This window comes from Globicephala melas, chromosome 4 (assembly GCF_963455315.2).
Source record: "Globicephala melas chromosome 4, mGloMel1.2, whole genome shotgun sequence".
In the NCBI taxonomy this organism is placed as follows: Eukaryota; Metazoa; Chordata; class Mammalia; order Artiodactyla; family Delphinidae; genus Globicephala; species Globicephala melas.
Window position 1 is genome coordinate 76,423,834 of NC_083317.1, and position 23,508 is coordinate 76,447,341.

At 37.6% G+C, this 23,508-nt stretch overlaps 1 protein-coding gene across 3 annotated transcripts in view; it reads right to left on the minus strand.

The window, feature by feature from the left end:
- The window catches only part of CCDC50 (coiled-coil domain containing 50), an 82,100-nt gene that overhangs the window by 24,346 nt on the left and 34,246 nt on the right, over positions 1–23,508 (minus strand). For 2 of the 3 annotated variants that reach the window (XM_070045462.1, XM_030860679.3), the window contains exons 5-9: positions 19,650–19,767; positions 7,758–7,873; positions 7,282–7,326; positions 7,052–7,156; positions 4,774–4,853 (exon numbers count right to left, since the gene is read on the minus strand). In XM_070045462.1, coding sequence (XP_069901563.1) covers positions 4,774–4,853; positions 7,052–7,156; positions 7,282–7,326; positions 7,758–7,873; positions 19,650–19,767 — 464 coding nt within the window. Of the gene's footprint in view, positions 1–11; positions 3,923–4,773; positions 4,854–7,051; positions 7,157–7,281; positions 7,327–7,757; positions 7,874–19,649; positions 19,768–23,508 lie in introns of those variants that run through there. The other variant, XM_070045461.1, reaches the window with a different exon arrangement.

Here is a 23,508-nt window from a genome sequence, read left to right on the forward strand (position 1 = left end):
ATACTCTAAGGAGTAATGACAACAATTCCACCTCTCACTGGATCTCTTGGCAAAGACATTTTCAGTAGAAATACAAAGCCAGAATATTTTAGAATCCTCATGTTAGTTCCTGGCCAGTTACATGACCTTGGATAAATTATTTAATCTTACTGTTCCTTTGTTCCGATGCCCATAATTCAATGAAAACAAATATTTTCTGAACACCTAATATGTGTGAGGCATTGTGCTAAGGGCTAGAGAAACAAAGATTAATGTTATCACTGCCACTAATGAGAAGTATACTTTGTTTTGGTAGGTATTACGAAGAAAAAGAGAAAGAAAGGAAAGGATAGAAGGGAAGAAAGTAATTAAGGGAGAGAGGGAGGCAGGTAAGAAGGGAGGACAGAGAGGGGACGCTGGCCAACACAGAAAATTTAGAGCAAAGTTCCTAACACCACTAGGTGGCAGAGTAGAACTTAGAGAAGGAAAGGGCAGTAATACCAATTACATGTGCAACTTTTCATGTCAAAACAAGACAAACTGTAAAAATAAATTGGGAAACTTTTAATACTCCAAACTTTGTATTATTTTACTTATATAACATAGATTTTTACAGACATTTGGCACTGATAAAGATAGAACAAAATCTCTCCCTTTTTTTCGTTGTTGTTTCCTAAAGGTGTGCTCAACATTTGTGTTAAAGCATGGAACCAGATGAGGTTAAGACCTGCCAAATATACAGCCACGTTGTAGGATGCGTCGTGTAATTATATATGCAATATGGAAAGCATAAATATTTTGAAGTTTGGAAAGTTATGGTCGGTTTGGGTATAATGGGTTCTGTCATATAAGAATGAGGACAAGTGTTCAAATTTCTCACCCTGACCCAAGCAGTAGGTATCTCCCTGGGTAGTCAGTGTCTGGAAGAGGTCAGCATCGGATGTAAATGTGTATATATATTGAGGGCTATGCTATGGGCTCTGCAGAGACAATCTCAACTTTCAGAATGAGTTTGCATGGTAGCTATCATCCACATATTTTAGAGTTAGATTAGGTTAGATCAGGTAAGCGATCTAAGTTCACACAGTTGGTTAGTGGTAGAGCCAGGGCTCAAACTCAACTGGACTTCAAAACCAGTGCTCTTAACTACTATACTATGCTCTGCTACATAGGTGTGTATTTTTATCATTAGCATTATCTGCATTCAAGATTATACAAACACACACACACATACACACAAGCACACATACTCCTTATACTTTCAAATGGTACGTGGCATATGTTTTTACACTTTCTTACATTTTTATACACATATGATAAATATGAGTGTAACAAATAACGTGGCATTTTTCTTGTTTTTCTTTTTGAACCATTTGTTTACAAATATTAGAAATCAAATCAGTGTTTTCCTTTCATTATTCATGGATATTTATAACATTCGCCTTTAAAAAGTAACATAACACTTGGCAGGGATAGCTGACACAAAGCAATCTGACTCCAGAATTAAGAAAGTTAATTAAAGAAGTAACTTAGGCTCAAGAAAACAGGATTGGTAATCAGGGTGGCAGGCTCTATTTTGTACTCTTTTTAATACCCTCATTAGGTGACTGGAAACTGGAGAAACACAAGCCAACTGGTACTGTCAAAAAAACTCTATGTTGGGCTTCCCTGGTGGCGCAGTGGTTGAGAGTCCGCCTGCCGATGAAGGGGACACGGGTTCGTGCCCTGGTCCGGGAGGATCCTACATGCCGCGGAGCGGCTGGGCCCGTGAGCCATGGCTGCTGAGCCTGCGCGTCCAGAGCCTGTGCTCCGCAACGGGAGAGGCCACAGTGGTGAGAGGCCCACGTACCGCAGAAAAACAAAAACAATAAACTCTATGTTTATTGCCTCACCATCAACTCATCATCAAGGAAAGGGATGCTAAAGAGTGAAACAAAGTATAGGACACCAACGAGTTCTCTAGGATCCCCCCTATAAGGATAAACAAACGAATCTAGAATGCCCTCAGTTCTCTTGGTGTGCTGTTTTGTTCAATATTTGATTACACGGAGAACAAATCTGGCCTTACTGCTTCCAGGGGTCCTACCAAACTATTTGTTACACTGGAGACAGTTACTTCAGTTAAGGGTATTCATATCCAAAGTTGGAAAAATCCTGTTAACTAATAGTTTGTTCTACAGTTTTTGATGTATTAGGATTACTTGTTTCCAACTGCTCGTATGAAATGATTTGTATCTTTAAGCTAATAGTGATAAAGCCAAATATGCTTCAGAATTCACTCAAAATTCATTTCTTTAAGAAGCCCGCCTAGACACCTAGACTAGTTTAAGTGTCTCCTTATGCTCTGCTAACAACCTGTATTTTTCATCCTTAGCATTTAACACAATCATAATAGTTATTTGTATAATTATCTGTTTAGGTTATAAATTTCATAAGAGCAGGAAACAACTTTTTTTGACTGCTGCTTACTTTAGCTCTGGACAATTTATTAGGGTGCTCAATAAATACTTGATAAATGAGGAAAGGGAGACAAATATATTTCATATTCATAAGAATACTGTAGGAACTAAATGAGATTTATAAAATCCTTAAGTTTTTCTAAGGGAAAAATGCAAAACTAAAATACCAAGTAGTATTATTAATATACAATCCTAGAGTTAAAACAATTTGGAACTTGGGTTGAAACTTTTTCCAATTACAAAGAATTGGAATTAACTCAGATTGCCTACTGGTTCTCTATTTTTTTAGACTAGAAATCTTATAATAGACAATGCAAATGACTTTTAACCATGACTGTTACACTTAAGTAAACGTCTTGAACTAGCAAGCTCCATGTTTCTCAACCCTTGAAACCATCTCTTTCTGTACAAATGGATAACTCAACTTCCACCATGATTAAATATGAAAGAGGAAACCGCAGACTCTAACCAGAAAGCATACCTTCTGATATTAGTTGTATAAGATACCTATAATAAGATAATAGGCTTTAAGTTTTAACTATGAAAATATAGGTTTCATAAAATTCTTATTCATTTTTGTTTTGCCATATATAGTCTTTCTGCAAAAGCTATTTAAAGACAAACATTCCTCTTAATTCAATTCAGTTCTATTAGTCATAGGCCACTTCTCACTCATTTACAATAGCCATTTTTAACACAGGATCATTTGATTATTCATAATCAAATACATCAAATATTTTAAAGAGTACCTATTACATTCCAGAAACTTGTTTTCAACTTTAATAAATCCTTTAAATAGACATTCCAGACTGTTCTATCATAGGCTGTCCAAGTTATTCTAAAAAAGCCCAAGGTGCCAAGGTGTTCTAAAAGGCCCAAGGACTTCGAAGACTGCAAAATTACTAACTCTAAAGATGATTTTAATTCCCTTCATTAAAAAAAGCATAATATGCCACACCTATTTACCTACTGAGAACAGTTTAGTTACTTCTTATTTTCCTTGGCTGTTGCAGGGATGTAAAATAAAGCTGAAGTATGTAGTTCTAAAATTTGCTTTAAAAGGCATTTGGCATGTGCATAACTAAAAGCTGGAAGAGGAACCAATTTTATACAATTAGACAAACTACACTACTGTTGCCCTAAAAGCTTTACAACCTGATATAATTTTCTGAAACGTACTTATCTTCTGAAAGCCCATGGATTTAAAAGTAGAGTATGGCATTTTAAGGACACTATATTCTCTTCAAGGAAACAAGTCTCGTAGTTTAAGTGTGAGCAATGAGTGGCAACAACAGTGTATACTTTTCAGCGTGATAAAATTTTTGTTTTAATAATTAATGAAGGGCTTCCCTGGTGGCGCAGTGGTTGAGAGTCCGCCTGCCGATGCAGAGGACACGGGTTCGTGCCCCGGTCCGGGAGGATCCCACATGCCGCAGAGCGGCTGGGCCCGTGAGCCATGGCCGCTGGGCCTGTGCGTCTGGAGCCTGTGCTCCGCAGCAGGAGAGGCCACAACAGTGAGAGGCCCGCGTACCGCAAAAAAAAAAAAAAAAAAATTAATGAATATATTATTAATAATCAGGACCAAAATACAAAGTTTCAATAATTTAGAGTTTTCAAAATATTAGATTTAGTGTTACTTTTGTCTTTTTCTATTTAACGCTCTCTCTTCCTCTTCCAATCAATTTCCCTTTGAAAATCAACAGAAAGAAATAAAGAAAAAATAAAGGTTGCTTCCCCAGAGACTTAAATGTTGAGAACCTGCAGTGGAAAAACAGCAGACGTTCCATAACCATGACCCAGGACTGCTTGAGAGAAGTCAGAAAGTATACATAGCATAGCCACAGCTATTTGATCTAGTGGGATTTAGAACAATCTGCAATGACTCAAATGAGTATTTGCCTAGGACGTTGAGACTCACAGAGAAATGAATTTAGGTGTATGTAAATGTCATGCACACACTAATGTGACCATGAAACTCAGAAAAAATTTAAAACCTGAGATTTTACTTAGGAAAATGGTTAATCTCATCCCTTCCTAGCTGAGGGCAGTCAATTCAGTGACTCCAGAGACAAGAACTTGGTCCTAACCAAAAGTACATCTTTCCTTCTATATCCCAGCTTCTGTAAAATTCTCCGTCTTCCTGATTTGCCTCGTTCAACCCAATTTAAAACTGAAAACAAAGCTTGAAAATAACCCTTCAAGACTTGATACCACCTTACAACTGCAGATTTCTGGATCTCCTTTCCAAGGAACAAACACTCTTTTCAGGCAGCCAACATCTCCTTACTCACCCCAAGATCAAGTTCCTCACTCCCTTTTTCAGGTGTCATCTTACCGTGCTGGCCTGTCATTCTTAGAATGGTGATGTTCATCACTCTCTCTTGACTTTGAGTGTGCTGATTTAGCTGTCTTGGGCTATGGGGAAAAAAAAGAAAAGAAAAACACACACACATACAGAAAACAGCAAACAAACAGAGAAAGATTAGATTTATTAATTATCTAAATGATATGAAACTCTCCTTTAGTAATTTCAGGTTACTTACATCCAGTTGAGCAACTTAAAATATTTTTAAATACAGCCACTCAGAGACAAAAAAATATGTAATCATGAAAGTGTGTTGCAGGTTTTCAGTACAGCCAGATGAGTGGGCTAAACACACACAAACACGATCCCCCATAGAGATGCGCTTGGCCACCCATTATTAACAGAACAGCTGCACAGCAGCTGAGGAGAGCTATAACTGATCAGGACCCTATCACGCCTTCCAGGGACAGACGCCCCTCCCCCATATTCTCTGCCTTAGCTCCTCCCTGAAGTACCTAGGTAACAGTATCTGGTGCACATTTCCTGAGTGGTTTTACAGATGTGAAAACCCCCACCAAATGGAAGATGTTAACTACTTGATGACCATGAGCACACAGCCCCCAGGCCTTCTAAAAATGCTCTCCTGAAACCCACCGGGGAGTTCAGGCTTCTTGAGTACTAGCAGTCCCAGACTACTGGTAGGGGGCCTTACAGTAAACGCTGCGCTTTCCTTCCCCACAACCCAATGTCAGTAGAGTGGCTTTACTGCACATGGGTGAGCGGACCCAAGTTTGGTTCAATAACAGAACTGGCGGGACTCCCAGAGTCTGTGGAATCTAGCTTCATGCTCTTAAGCTTATTTCTGAACACCTGACTTAGGGATGGTAATTTTCAAGCTCAGAAACTAAGGCATATTCATGCCAACTTTTCCAGGAGAGAAACAATTCCAGCACCAGTTACAGAATCTAGAGATGACAGAAGTCCTGATACTGCTAGAAATGTGGTCTACCCCCTCTTCCTTTCCTGATTTGCAATCTTTAAAAATACCTACTCCCTCACAGTTAACAAAGAACCTGAGTAACTCCTGGTCAACTACTTATGGTTTAATTTACGTAACAGAAGCATTTGGGAACCCTTCTACCAAAATGAAATATGTCTGTTAGGAAAAATCATGCATTACTAAGAGAGTACAGGAGGGAGATAAATTAAATAATTAACATGCAAATAATATTTTCATCCGCTTTCAGACTCACAACTAGGTAACTGAGCAACAGGCAATAGTAGAGAGGTACTGTTATCATGCTTTCTCTGTCTTTGTTTTCCTCAAAACATGCTGAGACTGTGACAGGATCAGAGACCCAAGGGAGGATTTTGTTTGAGAGAGGGAGGGAAGGGGGGAGGGGAAGAACAGTGCTAAACATCAACCATATCATGGACACACACCCTGGCTCCATCCTTCCAGCATAGTACAAACTCCCTCCCTAAAAGCCTTTACTATATGAATTCTCACCCCCGCTCCTTTGTTGCTTTTCCATTTTGTATTTTTCAGCCAGCTTGACCTTGTATCTGTTAGCTGTCTATAGTTTATCTTCCTCTCTACATTACACATTATTCTGGGGAAAATCTATCTTTGTCTTTCCCTGTAAGTCCGGAGTGGTCCTTTGCACACAGTAGCTAATGAGTAAGATCTGTTCAACTAAACTTGCAATCACCATATACAACAATTAGATTACAGGAGAATGAACAGCAGTCGCTGACTATTCTGTCTACTATTTCTGATTAACGAGGGGATGCTTACAGTTCAAGCTCATGCTAGAGGGTTTCATATGCAATGATTGCTGGTGATAAGAATGGCCGTCAGTCTGCCATGGGTCAAGTGATGTCAGAGGAAACAGAGACACCTGCACATGATCAAGGAGGAAAGGCAGTATACGCAAACAGGGAAAGTTGAGAGAAGAAGAGAAGGGCACTGTGGAAATTTAAGAGCAAGTGAAAACACTACATTCTCCTGTAAGGCAAGCATAGTAAACCTAAGATTGCTCATGGCCAGAGGCACCTACCTGCATCTCAGCTGGTCTTAAAATGAAGGACATGAGTTTTCCGACCTTAGCAGTAACTTTTTACATAGTTACTTTGAAGAATTCAATATGATTTTTCATGGTGAATCTGACTTTTACAAGTCAGATTCACATATGCAATACAGATAATTTGTATACCCTAAATATATTTGTGAGCTTACCCTAAAACAACGTCTCCCCATTTCAGTTCTAATTGTATTTCTAATTAAAAACAAACAGACAGACCCTACCTTCCACTCGGGGTCATGCTTTCTTTTGTCCAAAGATGATTTCTCCCGTTCCCTGGCTTTCTTGTAAGCTTTCTTTTCTTCAGCCATTAGAAGTCTAGCGATTTCCTAAACAAAGTCCAGTCAATATCATTGATTGCAAAGTTGCAGGTAGAAAATTGGGATAAATTGGGATAAAAACAGGGATATTTCCAAAGAATATCAGCTAAACAAATTAACTAACACGAACTCACCTCATCCTGAGCTACCTGAGCTGCTCTCATGTCCACCTGGGTAGCCTACGGTATAGAAAATACAAAAAAGTATAATTTAATTGGAATCTGTGTTGTCCATTTAAAAAAAAAATCTTCATAAAAATAAATTGGTATTTGAAACTAGTGGTGATTAACACCCCTGAAGATGATAATCAGTTGGTATACTTTTGTTAGCCAGAGCAGGGTCTATTTTTATCAAATTCTACAGTAGATTCTTAGAGAATTATCAGAACTCAATAAAGGAGAGACAGGGATATGGAATTCTGTTGCTAATGCTTACTCGGTGAGTACAACTGGACACGTTATTCCTATTGTCTTGATATTTCCACCCATAAAAAAGGTATCAGTTTCTTGACAGAGAGAGGACTATAATGCCTATTATATAATGTCAAGATTGATTCAATTCACAAAAAACCCACTAATTCACCTAAAATTCTGTATTAAAGGTTGCTCACCAAAATTTCTTCTTCTTGCAGTTTTCTGGCAATTTCAGCATCATTCCATTCCTGATCCCTGTTGGTCACTCGTGATGGAGTAGAGACCACTTCCTTCATCCCTCTGGGCTTCATTCCTAGAAAAAGCTCAGTGCAGTAAGGCTACTGAGTGTGTTTTCTGAAAAGTGGCAAAATTTATGATAAAGAAATTTTTCTTCAGTATCTAACAGTGACAATACTGCCTCCACTCTAAAATTCAACGTAGGGTGTGCTGGAAATCATTGTTTCCCCTAGGCATGCAAGACGTGATACAGGTAATCCACACATTTAAAACAAAGTTACCCACCCAAACCTGCTGGGTAAAAACTGCCCTCTCACATAGTTTCTCCAGCAGTAGAAAATCATACAAGGAACTGTAAGTGAGGCTTTTGCAAAACAGGAAGTGAAAAAAGATTAAGTCCCTGAAATAAAAAGAATTTAGAGAAAAGCAAGTTATTTGGAGTTTTAAAGAGACTAAACTGTCAAGGCTGGAGGAGATGAGAGGCTTTCCATCTTTTTACCTCGGCCCTGCACAGCTTACTTCTGAGGGAACAGAAACAGCATCACCTGTGAGTTATGTGACAGTCCCTATTAACCAGTCAGTGGTCCTGCCAAGTGGCTTCTGCTCTTATGGCCTCCAAACCCACTTGCTTCAGAGCTTTCCTATAGCTCTGATCAGCTTAACGTTGCTAAATTTTACGCAAGATGTAACATAAGTGAAATGTCAGAGAGCACAATGACCTTAGAGTTCTATTGTTCTGAGGAGAAAGGAACATGGGGACTGGTATGGAATTTTGGCTTTTTACTTTGAAATTTTATAAGCAGCATATATTCCTTTTATAACTTTCAATTAAGTGGTAAATGCTAGTGGTTATTCTAAAATTGTGGGTATTTCCTTCTTTGTATCCTTTATAAATTACACTTATTCAAAAATGTGACTGTATTACATTCAAAAATAATAAAAAATTTTAATGCAGTGAATAAGATTAACCATCTGGAATAGCGACTTTCAGTAAATGGATTACTAAAGGGAGAAAGAAAATTTACTCCTATTTGCCTATTTCTTTACATTAGAGGTTCTCAATCATGTCTATATGTTAGAATCACTTGGAGTACTTTACATACACATGAAAATTTTTGATCCAAACCCCTGAGATTCTAATATAAGTAGCCTGGGTGAGATCTGGCCTTTGTTAGTTTATTTTAAATCTTACCAGTTGATTCTTAATTTCAATTACCATTAGAACTACTAGTTTGGTGTATTATGTCCATCAAATTAACTGTACACGAATATAACTTTTATCAAAATGCCTCAGCACATGATTCACTTGCTTTAAACAAAAGAGGAAAAAGGAAAGAAAATGATACAACTAAATTCTGGGCAAATGAAGAGTTTAAATTATCTGATGAAGCCTCTTTTTGAACTTTAAACCTAGCTTTGTGGTAAATCCAAAAGCCACAGACTCATCTGCCTTTCCCCAAATAAAGACTATTAAACCTGGCTTTCTTACCTTCAGGTCTATTAGCACCTGATTACCCAGAATTACAGAATCTACTTCAACTTCACATTATCTCTAGAGCTACTGAATCTTATGCTAAGCTGGGCTGGTTTTAACGCAGATTTCTGAGTGGTCTGGGACAGTCAGGAAACAGTGGTATACTCACTCCCAAGAGTAGATAAAACTCCTTGAGTTATGTTTAGCTTAGTCATAACTAGAAAGGAAGATTCAGGGAAAAATAAGTAAAATTAGATAGGGAAGTTGGCATTGGGAAAAGTCAGTGGACAAGATAGGTTGCTACACCATAGGCCCTCCTACAGAAATGGCCCTTCCACGAGCAACCCAAAGCCTAGCTGAGGACGACAGGGGAGATCACACTTATGCCCTGCTCTTTCAATTTTGCCATCTGGGGAAAGAAGTACAATGGAAATGTGCTCAGATTTCAAGAACTAAACTTTCTCCACTACTATGCCTCCTACTCTACACCACAAGATTAACTGAGAAAATATTTTGTTTTAATATCAATCAAAGATGCTTGGAAGGCATTCAAATGAAACAGTCAAACAAAGAGTCTTATTTGGTTTGAAAAGTGTTAAGACTGTGACCTCTTGGCAGTTAAAAAGAGAATTACACATGGGAATTCCCTGGCGGTCCACTGGTTAGGACTCCGCACTTACACTGCCAAGGGCTCGGGTTCAATCCCTGGTCAGGGAACTAAGATCCCGCAAGCCATGCGGCATGGCCAAGAAAAAAAAAAGAGAGCGAGAGAGAGAGAATGACATATAGATCAGTGGAACAAAACAGAGAGCCCAGAAATAAGCCCATGCATATATGTTCAATTAATTTATGGCAAAGAAGACAAGAATACACAATGGAGAAAGGACAGTCTCTTCAGTAAATAGTGCTGGGAAAACTGGACAGCCACATGCAAAAGAGTGAAATTTGACCACCAACCTATACCATACACAAAAATTAATTCAAAATGGTTTGAAGACTTGAATATAAGACCCCAAACAACAAAACTCCTAGAAGAAAACATAGGCAGTAAGCTTCTTGACACTGGTTTTGGAGATGACTTTTTGGATTTGACACCAAAAGAAAACTCAACAAAAACAAAAATAAGCAAGTGGGACTACAACAAACTAAAAAACTTCTTCACAGCAAAGGAAACCATCAACAAAATAAAAAGGCAACCTACAGAATGGGAGAAAATATTCACTAGTCACATACCTGATAAGGAGCTAACATCCAAAATATATAAAGGACTCATACAACTCAACAGCAAAAACACAATCTGATTAAAAAAATGGGCAGAGGATCTGAATAGACATTTTTCCAAAGAAGACATACAGATGGCCAACACATACGAAAAGGTGCTGAACATCACTAATCATCAGGGAAATGCAAATCAAAACCACAGTGAGGTATCACACCTCACACCGGTTAGAATAACTATTATCAAAAAGACAAGAAATAACAAGTGTTGGCAAGGATGTGAAGAAAAGGAAACCCCTGTGCACTGTTGGTGGGAATGTATGTTGGTACAGCCACTATGAAAAACAGTACAAAAGTCCCTCAAAAAATTTTAAAAAGTTAGAACTATCATACAATCCAGTAATTTCACTTCTGGGAATTTATCTGAAGGAAATGAAAACACAAACTCAAAAAGATATATGCACCCTGTGCTTACTGCATTATTATTATTTACAATAGCCAAGACACGGAAACAACCTAAGTGTCCATTGATGGATGAATGGATAAAGAAAATGTTAGATACATATACACACACACACACACACACACACACACACACACACACACACAGGAATATTATTCAGCCATAAAAAAGAATTAAATCTTGCCATTTATGACAACAGGGATGGACCCTGAGGGCATCATGGTAGGTGAAATAAGTCAGAAAGAGAGAGGCAAATACTGTACGATTTCACTTATATGTGGAATCTAAAACAAAACAAAAAGTCCTGAGCTCAGAGATACAAAGAATAGATTTGTGGTTGCCAGAGTGGGGGTTGGTGGGGTGGGCAAAATGGGTGATGAGAGTCATAAGATACAAACTTCCAGTTATAAAATAAATGTCATGGGGATGCAATCAACGTACAGCATGGAGACCGTAAGTACTGCATTGCATATCTGAAAGGTGCTAAGAGAACAGATCCTAAAAGTTCTCATCACAGGAAAAAAATTTGTAATTATGTATGGTGATGGATGTTAACTAGACTTATTGTGATCATTTTGCAATACATACAAATATACACTTGAAAGTAATATAATGTTATATGTCAACTATACCCCAATAAAAACAAACAGTTCTATTTTGAGGTAATATCTCTCTAGGTCAAATATTTAGAGGGAAAAAGAAGAGTTTATTTGAACTCTTGATATATCTTTGGAACTTGCACGTCTCATAAGTAGAAAATTTCTACAGCCTGGAATACTAGATTTCTGGACCGACAGGACTGCCCATTAAATGCAGCATACTCCGTACCAAAGGTGAAAAGAGCTTTTGTAAGTATGTAATGAGGAACTTCAGATAGTACCGTGTAAGGCTGTCATTACAGAAAACAGAGGTGCTCTAAAATGTTATTAAACATAGTTAATTCAAAGAAATTACCAAGATGGCTGCCCTCTTTTTGGAAACCCAAACATAATTTGGAAACTAGCTTTCAAAAAACCAGGTGGACCATACTTTCAAGAGTTCCACGTTCATTTCTTAATCAAATTCTTGCTTATCTTTTTCCGTTCATCATTCTCCAGTCTGAGGACACAAGAATCTCCCTCAATAAACACAAACAAAGCTTACCTTTCAAGAAATTCTGATAAAATAAAACTGTTAAAAATACTGGTACTCAAGATAAACTTATCCCAAACTATGGAATAAGGTAATCTGATGACACGTGGATCCTGATACCATTCAAGAGTATTTTGTAATAAGCCATTCTGACACTTGGGGAATATCATAGCAGCATGGTGTTTAATGGCTCTGAGAGGCTGGAAGTTGACCGGCAGAAAATTAATAAGCTGTTGTAATTTAATAGCTCAATAGAGGTGTTTACCCTCAAAGGTGGTATAGATTTACTGCCCTTTAGAAAGTTAACCAATCTTATATTTAAGTTAGCAATTTTATTCTGTGTTCCATTTTCAACCAATTATAAAACCATGTCCTGGGCTTCCCTGGTGGCACAGTGGTTGAGAGTCTGCCTGCCAATGCAGGGGACGCGGGTTCGTGCCCCAATCCGGGAAGATCCCACGTGCCGCGGAGCGGCTGGGCCCGTGAGCCATGGCCGCTGAGCCTGGGTGTCCGGAGCCTGTGCTCTGAAACAGGAGAGGCCACAACAGTGAGAGGCCCGCGTATCGCAAAAAAACCCAAAACAAAACAAAAAACAAAACAAAAAACCACGTCCTGCAGATCAATGCTCTTAGAACTAGCTCTTTGCTGTCCTGCTAGTTTCTTCATTATTAAGTTAAATAAAACTTTGGCTTATGCTAACAACTTTAAGAACTGTGCTTTCACAACAGCCACCAGTAACAGACACCAGTATCTAATAATTATATTTTAATGTATCTTCTGACCTATTCTGGGTAGGTGGGGGGGGAAGGGCATCGCAAATTCAGACGCCTACAGGGCCCACGTCGGTAAAGTTTGCAAAGTAAGTTGAATATAAAATGACAGACGCTAGCAGCTATGTTGTAGCCATTTTAGTAGCTGCCTAGTCACACTGTTTTTAAACCCTTATGCTATTAAAATAAAACAGACAAAACATTTGCCTATAACTCCAGTACTAGGGCCTGTGAGTCAGTGTTTGTTTCATATTAGTTCCACCCTTTCTAAGCCTGTTTAAGATACCCTCAAGTGTACTGAAAGCCATAAAGATTTAACCAGCCCTCAGAGCACACTTAGGAGGTTGGAGTCACAGAATCAGAAATGTAGAGGTCGATGTAATCACCATTCCTCCCCGGTATCTTTTGGACTCCAACATGTCTTTCTAAATCTGGATCCAGTGTAACTTACTCATAAAGCCTACTCCACGTAGATTTTATCACTTCCTCCTCTACTGCCCCACAGCTCTTTGTTAAAAGTATATCAAATTTGCAATTGTTTGTCTACATATCCATCTTTTTGGCTTGACTCATGAAACTTCTGAGGCTCAGATCCAAGCATCCATCCCCAAACATAAAACCTGAGGCAAGAATATTTGTGGCAGACACTCATTTGGCTTGCTGAACTGAATTTTCATTTTCTTTATCACCAAGTCCTTTAAAAACTTAAGGACTAACATGATAGGAAGAGATAACATGAAAGGAGGAACCAAAAGGATCAACCTGAACCTGCAATCTAGAAACTACTTTCCAGACCAGAAGTAGAGGTTGGCTGGGCAACAGTAATGGAAGTTAAGTAAGAACAGTCATCTCCTTGGTACTTTTTTCCCCAATAATCCTCGTATCTCTGGAAAACTTCCATGAGAGCAAAACAGAACTAGGGAGATGAGTATGGTCTAATTAAAACACCAGACAGTGCAGTACTATGACTTGCAGTGGTACAGCCACACGGAAAACATCACAGTGGCAGTTTCCAGACAAGAAGAGAGAGAACCATTACTATGTCAGTGACAGACTTCAGAGTTAGGCCTCATGGATGCCAGAAATTTGAGGTTTAACACTAATGTTCACCTCGTTCTTATATAAGTACCAAGAACTCACCTCATATTGGCACTTCAGAACACCAACTGTAGAGTTAGAGTTGAAGATGGTTAAAGCACAGGAAGGAACTCAAGGCGATTGTTTTCAAACTTTAAGTACGTGAGAATCACCTCCTGGTCTAAAACAAACCCGAATTGCCATGTTGCACTCAGAGATGATAACATATGTAAGACCCAGACATCTGAATTTTTAGGAAATAGCCCAGCTGATTCTGATGAAAACAAACTTGAAGCTCACTATTTGAAAAACGCTATCTTAAGAGATTGCCTCTCCCATCTCTCACTTTAGAGCCGGGAAAGAGGAGGTCAAGAAAATCCAGTACTTCCAGCCCCGCAGGTCTTCTAGTTAGGCAAATACTATGAAGGTGGTGTTCCTAAACCTTCTGCGTTCACTGAATCAAAACCAGAAACTCAAGAGCATTGCTTTGGTATCAGAATCTCTGATATATGGTCTTGGCAAATTAAAAATTGTATCTGGGATGGGTACCTCCACTGCAATCTGGAGCTGGAAGAATGTTGTAAGGAATGAGTGTATTCTCTTAGAAGGCAGAGATTTGAGATTAAGTGAATACCTTTTTGTAATATTTGGCTCCAGGATTTATTTCCAAGCCCGGAGCACAAGCCAGAGAGAAAGGACAGGCTGTTTACGATGCTTATTAAATACAGTTGTTTGTGTGTATATACATGATACCAGAACTTCCAACGAGGCTGCCCTTTATTACCTGCATCATGGAGTTGGTGCTGCGCCTCACTCTCTGAGATGGGAGGAGCCCTGGGCCTGTGCTTCCTCTCTCTGTGCTCACCTTGCCCACGGTTGCTTCTATATACAGCTTCCTTGTAGTGAAGCTCTGCTTTCTGTGAGGCCTTGGGAGAAAGTTGGTCTTGGTGCCTGGACTGTTTTTCCCAATTCCGAGTTCGATGGCTATGGTTAGCCTCCCAGTCTTCTGATTCAGTGCTCAGAAACACCTCACCACTGATCTTGGGGAGAGGAGGTCTTCGGAGCCTGTCATGACCAGATCGTTTCCTTTCAGGCTGCTCAGTGTTAATTTGGGGATTGTCCCTCGCTTTACCCAAGCTAGAGGACGAAAGAGGCTTCTCTGATGAACGATGCTCTTCCAGTTCTTCCAAGTTCTCCTGTGGAGGTTTCGATTTCTCCTTTCTCTGCTTCACAGTCTTTTCCTCACTTTGGAGTCTATAAGACTTTGAGAAGCCAGAACCCAACTCCCTTGCCCTCCTTGACCGTGGCTGGTCTGAGTGGAGGTGGAGGAATGTGAAAAATAGAAATGCAAGTTAACTTCATGAGTGTGAACTCACTACAGGACAGAGACAGGGCCCAAGTTTAACATATTTTAAAATGAAGAGGATTACGTTTTCAATTTAACAAACTGAAACGAAGGGATGAGCATTTGCTGGAATGGTCCATGCGTACATGAAGGATTCTGGTACATAGCCAGAAAGGTAGAAAACTAAAATGAAAGTAAGTGAAAAAAAGTAAATCTGAAAGAAGAGCTGGATCATGATTAGCGAAGAGTTAACACATACTTTAATATTTGCCAATAACACAAATTCTAGTCATTAAATGTTTAATTCTATTTATAAAACCAATTTGGAACTAGTATATGGGGGAAAAGTGAGAGCTGAAGGAGTCTTATAAAACGGAAAAAGAATTAAGCTTTGTGATTCCAGTCAGAGACTTTCAAATATTCTTATTGGAAATAACAATAAATCTATGTCAGAATATTGCTAATTTCTACCCAGTCCACTAGAGTGATGAGCCACAGATTTTTGTATTCCTCTGTCCTTTCCCCATAGGTGGCCAAAGCCAACAATCCCAGCCATGTTACGGTTCAGTGTGGAAGAAGAGGGAGTAAAGGAGAATTTTAAGTGAGTAAATGACCGTATTATCTTTGGATAACTCTGTTCCTAATCTTACTTGAAATTTTTCAGAGGAAAAAAATTAAAAAGAGGTGCCATAACAGAATACATAAAAAAGAAGTCACTTCCTAAATACATTTCAAAAAACTTTATGATATTGTTTTCTGGGTATAAAAATACAATATGTGCTAAATATACAAGTCCCTAAGTTTAACACAAACTGCAGAAACAGCACACAGATGGGTGCTTTTTTGTCAGGTCTCATTTAAGAACAAGCAAACTGTGAAAACAAAGGAAGTAAATTAACAATGCACATTGCAAGAGCGTATTTATTTTAACATTTTCTAAGACTTTTACTTTAACTGGGAAGTAACAAAAAGAAATCCTAATTCTGTGGAAAATTGCTAAGATAGCCAAGATTCCCTATTGGAATTAGTCACTCGCTGAACTGCTTTTGAAACAGCTACCGTAATTGGGTGGGATGTAGAAAAAATAAACGACCATAAACTTCCTTAGTTATTACGGGTTTTGTTTGCTTGTCTTGGGTTTTTTGTTTTTGCTAAAGTGTGTTATTGTTATCTAATGAAGGAACAGAGGTGGGGAGGTGTGTTATATGTATCTCTTATGCCATAAGCTTCCACTAAAAACTCCAAATTGTTTCCTCTTGAGCTTTCCAGAAGAAAAGAACATTTGCCTCAGAGATGACATCTAAATTAAAATCTGTCTTCTAAAAAGTCTGTAGAGGTATTTATCTTCATAATTTATGGAAAACTTATTTTTTACATAAGCAGAAGTGAAACAGAACAATTACTCTCTGTAATAAAATAAAGTATCTACTCTTTTAGCCAAACTGTTATTTTAGGAGTATCTTGACAGCTGAGAAAGAATCACTTCACTACTGCTGTGAATTAACATAATACTGACCAGCTACATAAATGATGACCCCAACTAGTAGACAATGGTTTAGTGTTAATACCTATGTTCCCACAGAAAACTGCAGAAGTGAAGCCTGCCTTTAAGCCCAAAAAGAGACAAGAAAGGTTTTGTTTTCAACATGGATTTGTCAAGTTATGACTGTTTTGTTTTTTATTTTTACTTCTTTCTAAAAAGTTAACAAATATTAGTAGTTTTACTTTAGGGAAGTGTGTTGCAAGAATTAGAACAGAGCTGTCACTATGTTTTCACAGAGTTGACGGGAAAAAAAATTTATTGTGATCACTTGTGATATCTTTAAACCTGGGAAAGAAAAAAAAAAAGAGAGAGGGGGTGGAGGAATCTGTTTGAATCCTTTAAAACCCAGTTCAGTTAAGGACTGAGACTTTTATGTTTCTTGAGACCAAGTTATTTGGCAAATATAATTAACTTCCTTATAGCCAATACATACATACATACATATACATGTATATACGTATACATATATATACACCCACACATATGTTTGCATATATATATATGTATATGCAAACATTTGATTTGTGTGCTTCCATGTTTGTCTTTCAAAATAAAATGATTTTTGTTTAAATAGACAAAATACTATGTAGTACACACATGACATTAATATATGTATAAATAATAGTACTTTAGAGTTCGTAAGTCTTCAGAAAAATTATGTTGTTTAATCTTCTCAACATCCATGCGAAGGATTTATTTTTAGAATCTCCATTTTAGAGATGAGAAAAAGGCTTAGAGTGATTCCAGTAGATAACTTCCTTAACATTACAATTTTTCTAAGGAATGGATGAAACGTGAATCAAGGTCTAATGACTCCAAAGACCATGACTTAAAGTCTCTAATATGCTTGCAATACAGGTAAGTGGCTTTGAAAAAAAAACATGGATTCATAAATGAATAAGATATACCATTTCAATCAATATAAATCTGACAGATGTTTTGGATAATTTCAGATTTGTAAAAAATCTATAAATGATTATTCTTAAAAGATTAATTTATTAAAGTTTAAGTAAAATGAAAGCTAAAACAACCACTTCTGTAATGATTTGCTGTGATTATTATAAGACAGACAAAAATCATATTGCGCGCAAAGAAGTACAATTAAAGAATATCCCTTATGTGTTGGGAAAGGACCACTGCAAAGAACGTAAGGCTGCTTTGTAAATATGAGCTGGACTGCAATATGGTTTCTGTGGAACTCAACTTAGTCTAACTCAAAGGCATATAAATGAAGATCACGTGCTCAGCGATGTATCGTCTCCCAACAACAACACACCTGAAGAGAAATTCCAACAGTACTTTACAGGCACATGCTCAGAAGGTCATTGTTTTCTCTTACCAATCCCCCTCAACTCCAAAAAAGTAGCATATATGCCATTCTCCATAACTTTACAAAAGCAGTTAAATAGAGATTTGTAAAAATTTTAGGTGTCCCTGAAAATCCATGGAATTCTTAACATAGTCTAGAGAGATGAAACAGTATGTCAGCAGTCTGGTCAAAACCACCAGGCTTGAGTCCCAATTCAAGTTAGTATAAGGTTTTAATAGAGGAATGCTAAAATTAGTACTTTAGTGTACTTAATTTACTTACCACCCTAATGTTTTACGCCAGACCACAATTCTAAGATTTTAATTAAAGCTGACGAGTAACTCTTTACCTTCTGACCTCTAGTACAGAAAAATACGGCAATAATTTTTCTTTTTAAATGATGTACCACATTTGCTTAGAAAGACCAGCATAAGGAAAATGGCTATCAACAAAGAGCTGAGCATTTTACATATGGAAGAACAACACGCCAAGCAATAAGTAGAGAATCAACCTGCTTACTGATTGTGTTAGAGAGCTGAGCTCTACTGATTAGGATAGATTTAGAACACTGTGACTGCAAGACTCAAACTATAATAATCCTATCACCTACATATATGTATCTTTCATTCTACTCATCAAAGACAAATACCTACTTACCTTTTACAATGAAATTATAGAAAAGCAATTGACAATTAATTTTCAAGGGACTTGGGGATTACTGACCTTAAAATCTTTACTCTCTAGAAGCTGCTTTTAGATTTTATTTAGCTGGTATCCTAAGTATAGTCTCCAAGCTGAACTACAATAAATACAGACACTAAAAACCATAGGAAATGTCTTTCCTTTGACAGATCTTTAAAAAGGACTGAACAATATTTGTCAATACTCGTTTCCCAACACACTTTTAAGATAAAGATTCACCACCACCACAAGTGCCACCACCACACCATCACCACCACCACCACTGCAAAAGCAAGCACTAGAGAAGGGATCTCTCTATCTCAGAAATTTTTCTATATGGTAATCAAATAGCAAAGAAAGCATCAAGAGCAAAAAAGGAACAGAGAATCTTAAAATTCAATTTTGTCATCAGCAGGTTAACCCATTGGCCTAGGTTTAAAAGATACGAAGCATGGAAAAAAAGCTTTGGTATCCAGTAACTGATAAATGCTGTACCTCCTTTATTATTTGTGCCACTTTGCTGCTTCAAACAGTACTGTCCAGATTTCCTTGAGAAAGATCAAGCCCAGAGGCTCATATGCCACTTTTCCACACCCCAGTTTATGTGCTTAGAATGTAATACAACATTCCAATGCACGCCAAATTTTGCTAAACTATATTCAAGTTTTAACAGCCATAAAAATGGCTCTGGTCATCAAACTAAAGAACAGATGAATTTATTAGATAAGATAAAATTCCACCACAAATCTAAAGGGGCCCTAGGGTCACTTTACAGACAAATTTAAAGGGGTGTCTTGCAACTGAGTCTAAGGATAGAGTAGGTCATGACGCAAAAACTTACCTCCATCTTCATAAGAGTAACTACCACCATAAGCATTGGCTCCAGGGGACTCTGGAAAGTGTTTTTTTCGCTTTTTCTCTTCCTGTAACTCTTTTTCTTGCAAGAGTCGAGCTATGTCCTGCAAATACAAAGAGAAGGGAAATAAACATTACCAGAGAATGAACAAACTCCATACAGTGACCCTACAGGTCAATGGTTTGACATTCCACTGCCAGGCTTTTGTGGCTCTGCCTCCAGCTAGGCTCTCTAGACTTCCTGATATTAAGCTCCTTCTGTCCAAATGCCACAGATGACTGCTCAATAGGAAGGGCACAAGATCCAGATGAGAGGGAAAGGTTTTTTTTAATTGAATTTAAATCTAACGTAACTTGAAGACATTCAAATGTAATGTTCCTAAAGGTGGCTATAGAACAGAATTTTTTAAATACATATTTATGGGCCCTTTTTCCAAGATGATGATTCACTAAGTCTGAATGAGGAAGAGTACCATAATCTATAAACTTTTATAAACTGTATTTACAATGTAATTTGAAAACTTTTTTAAACGAATTTTTCAGTTGGTTCTCATTTAGCTTTGCATTAGAGGACCACCGTCTTAACTAATAAAAAAGAGAAAACAGTCTTCCTCCTGTCTCCCCTCTGCTCTATCTCCAGGCAAGTTTTTAGCAGTTACTGAGTGATGAGTAATAACATTCTGACTGCGTCCCCTTAACGATTACCGTCCCCCATGAAAACAAAGGTATATATAAATAGCTGCAATACAACTGAATTATAAATGCCTCAAAAAAGAGGGTAAAATGTCTATGGGAGCACAAAAGAGGGAATATTATTTCTACTCAAACGGATTAGTTCAAGGCTTTGCATTAATGTTAGGTTTTGAACAAAGCACTGGATTCCAACGGGTAAGGGAAGAACAGAGAACAGCATCAGCAAAGTTATAAATATTTTAATGGGCATCAATCTAGGGAACAACCAATAGTCCAATTAGAACACTGGATGTGGGGTGTTACAGAGAAAGGTGATGCTAAAAAACCAGGCAGAAGCTGGATCACAGGCGCCCCTTACAGACAATCTTAAGAAGTCTGGCGTCTGTAATGTAAGGGATGAGGGGTTCCTAAAGGTTTTGAGCTAGAAAGTGACAGTGTTCTGAATTTGAAGATTATTTCTATGAAAGGCCCAATAAAATAGCACATAAACTTTATTCACGTACACTTTTTTGGAAAAAAGATCCCTAGCCATTATCAGATTCTTAAAGATCTTACAAATATGGCAACAATACTCACCGATGCAAATGGTAATAATAGCCATAGGTAGTTTGAGGGGCTAACTTCTTTATATTTACAATGAGGAATATAAGATGTGCTCAGATGTAAATGGTGCAAATTTTGAGGCAAGAATTAATCACTATTCTTCTTTTTGCAATTTTCTGAATAAGCCAATGTGAAGAATATACTAAGACTGCAAGGCAAATAAAATTCATCTGAATGACTCAATTTCTCTTATATCACTGTAGCAGTAAGTTGGATCCTGAGGCTAGGTAAATTAGCAAACGTTATCCATATACTTGGCTTTTAATGCTCACAAAATAGCCTTACAAACCTGACTTTATGTTAAGTACATGCCTAAATTCAAACTTATAAATATACTATTAACATATATCCTTTAACTGATTTCTATGCTGGAAACTTCTCATAAGTCTGTAAAATATATACATATATATTTGATAAGTAATCCATGCAAAAGCACTCACAAAATACTGCAGCTCAGAATGAAAGGTAAAGAACACAGTCCCACTTAAAACACAAGTATAATTTTCATGCAAAGAGATCTGAATTTCTAATACTCTGATGGAAAAAAATCCCCTAAACCTAAAGAATATGATGATTTTCTTTTTCTCTTCCAGTTCAAGTCAGAGATGCTTTAGAGACACGGGGACAGAAACATTAACTACTAAAATGGATTTCTTTGGGCCTGAATTCTTTATCTGTAAAATAGCGTCTGAACTACTCAACCTTAAAGTCAAATGTCTTGACACCCTAATGCACCATTGTAATAAATCTGAGAGTGTTACCAGGTACCAGCCCCTGTGCCAGGTTCATTCTGTTTGATGTCTTGCAAAGCAATATACCAGTCAGTTAGGAAAAGAGAGGGGCGTGACAAGATAATTTATTCTCCCCAAAGTAATACCTGTTACAGAATTTCCCAAATCCCTATTTATTTTACTGCACAAGTAGGAAGAAAATGTAAACACTTCCCTGAGTTGTCATGTTTACTAAGCACCCAACACTCATTTTCCTAAGTGGTTTGTTTTACTGGAAACAAAAAGTTTCCCTTGATATAAATGAATAACAATATAAAGGAAAATTACCAGGTCCAACTGCCAGTAGAAATTATTAAACTCTACTCCAGGGACTTTATAATTGCTTTGCTGCTATTGAATTTGGTTCTAATTAATACATAGTAATAAGCCTTCTCAATGTGAAGAGCCAAAGTTGAACCGAAGAGAAACAAAGGTGATGCCTCTTTTGTACGATGCATTAGCTAGTCCAAAGGAGGGCTTTTAACCGAGTAGAATCATAATAATCATAATGTGTCATGCACCTTAGCACCCAAACCCTGTGCTCTTTTAACCTCTCAGCTCTTTTCTGAGTAAGCTTCTTCTGTCTGAGAAGAACAGCTAGCTAGACTTGAGGAGTGAAAGGAAAATTGCTGCTATGTTATAAACCGTGGTTTAGCCCAAATCAGTTTTCTTCCCTGCTCTCCAACATTACTGCACAATGGGTTTAGTGAGGCGATTTCAATATAAAAAATTTCCCCTGAAACAAGCTAAAGATGGCAATTATTAGTCACAATGCTTGGACGCAGCGTAGTCACCCTTGACATAAACAACCTCCTTAGTCTTCAGCTTCCTTCCTGTTAAAGGTTAGTCCAGAACAGCATTTCTCAAGCTCTGTTTCTGAGAACACTGGTATCAAAAGTTTCTCCAAATAAACCAGAAAGCATTCAATAGAAAACATGTATTATATCCAACTCTTTAAACACATTAGCTCATTTTAACACTTTGATAAAAGAAAAGTAACCTGTTATCTTCCTGTAACCCAGGAATTTCCAAATTTATTTTGGGACAGATGCCTTTTTGTTACATAAAAAAATATAAACCTTATGAAACTAGTGTTCAATAAAACATAACTTGGGGAAAAAAATCTGAAAGAACTCATAAGCCCTTTTGAAGTCACATTCAATTATTTTTTAATTAATCAGGTAGACTTACTTTGGGTTAATATGTAGAAACAACTCTGTTGCATACAAGACTTTCTAGTAAATACATTTATTGAAACAACACTCAACTCTGGAAAACTGGAAGCTGTGAGCATAAGTAAGGGCACAGGTAAGGATCCCTGGAACGCTAGAGGAAAGTTATTTTAAGAAAAACATAGATTTACTGATTCCCTTCAATGGGTCAAACATTCTGCTAGAGACCTCCTATAGGGAAACAAGATATGTGGTCAATATCGTTAATGTTCTTATCTATTAAGTGCTAGAAGAAAAGTGATTAACCTAATGTAAGACACGCAAAGATGAGCGCTCTGAGAGAAGCATTCATACAATCAAGGTGCAATGGAGCCCAGAGGAACCCCATGCATCTTTCTCAAGTAGAAGACAAATTACTGAACTGTGGTGCTGGATCCCTTAGGGTATTTTTATGGTTTATGTGATTTTATATCAGGGTTACTCCCCCCTTAAAGTTTCCACCTCTATCATACAATAGTACTGGGATTCAAAATGAGAAAATCTTGGGTATAAAGACAAGCTAAAGGAGATCTGAAAATGTGATTGTCAAATGACTGTCAGAAGAACA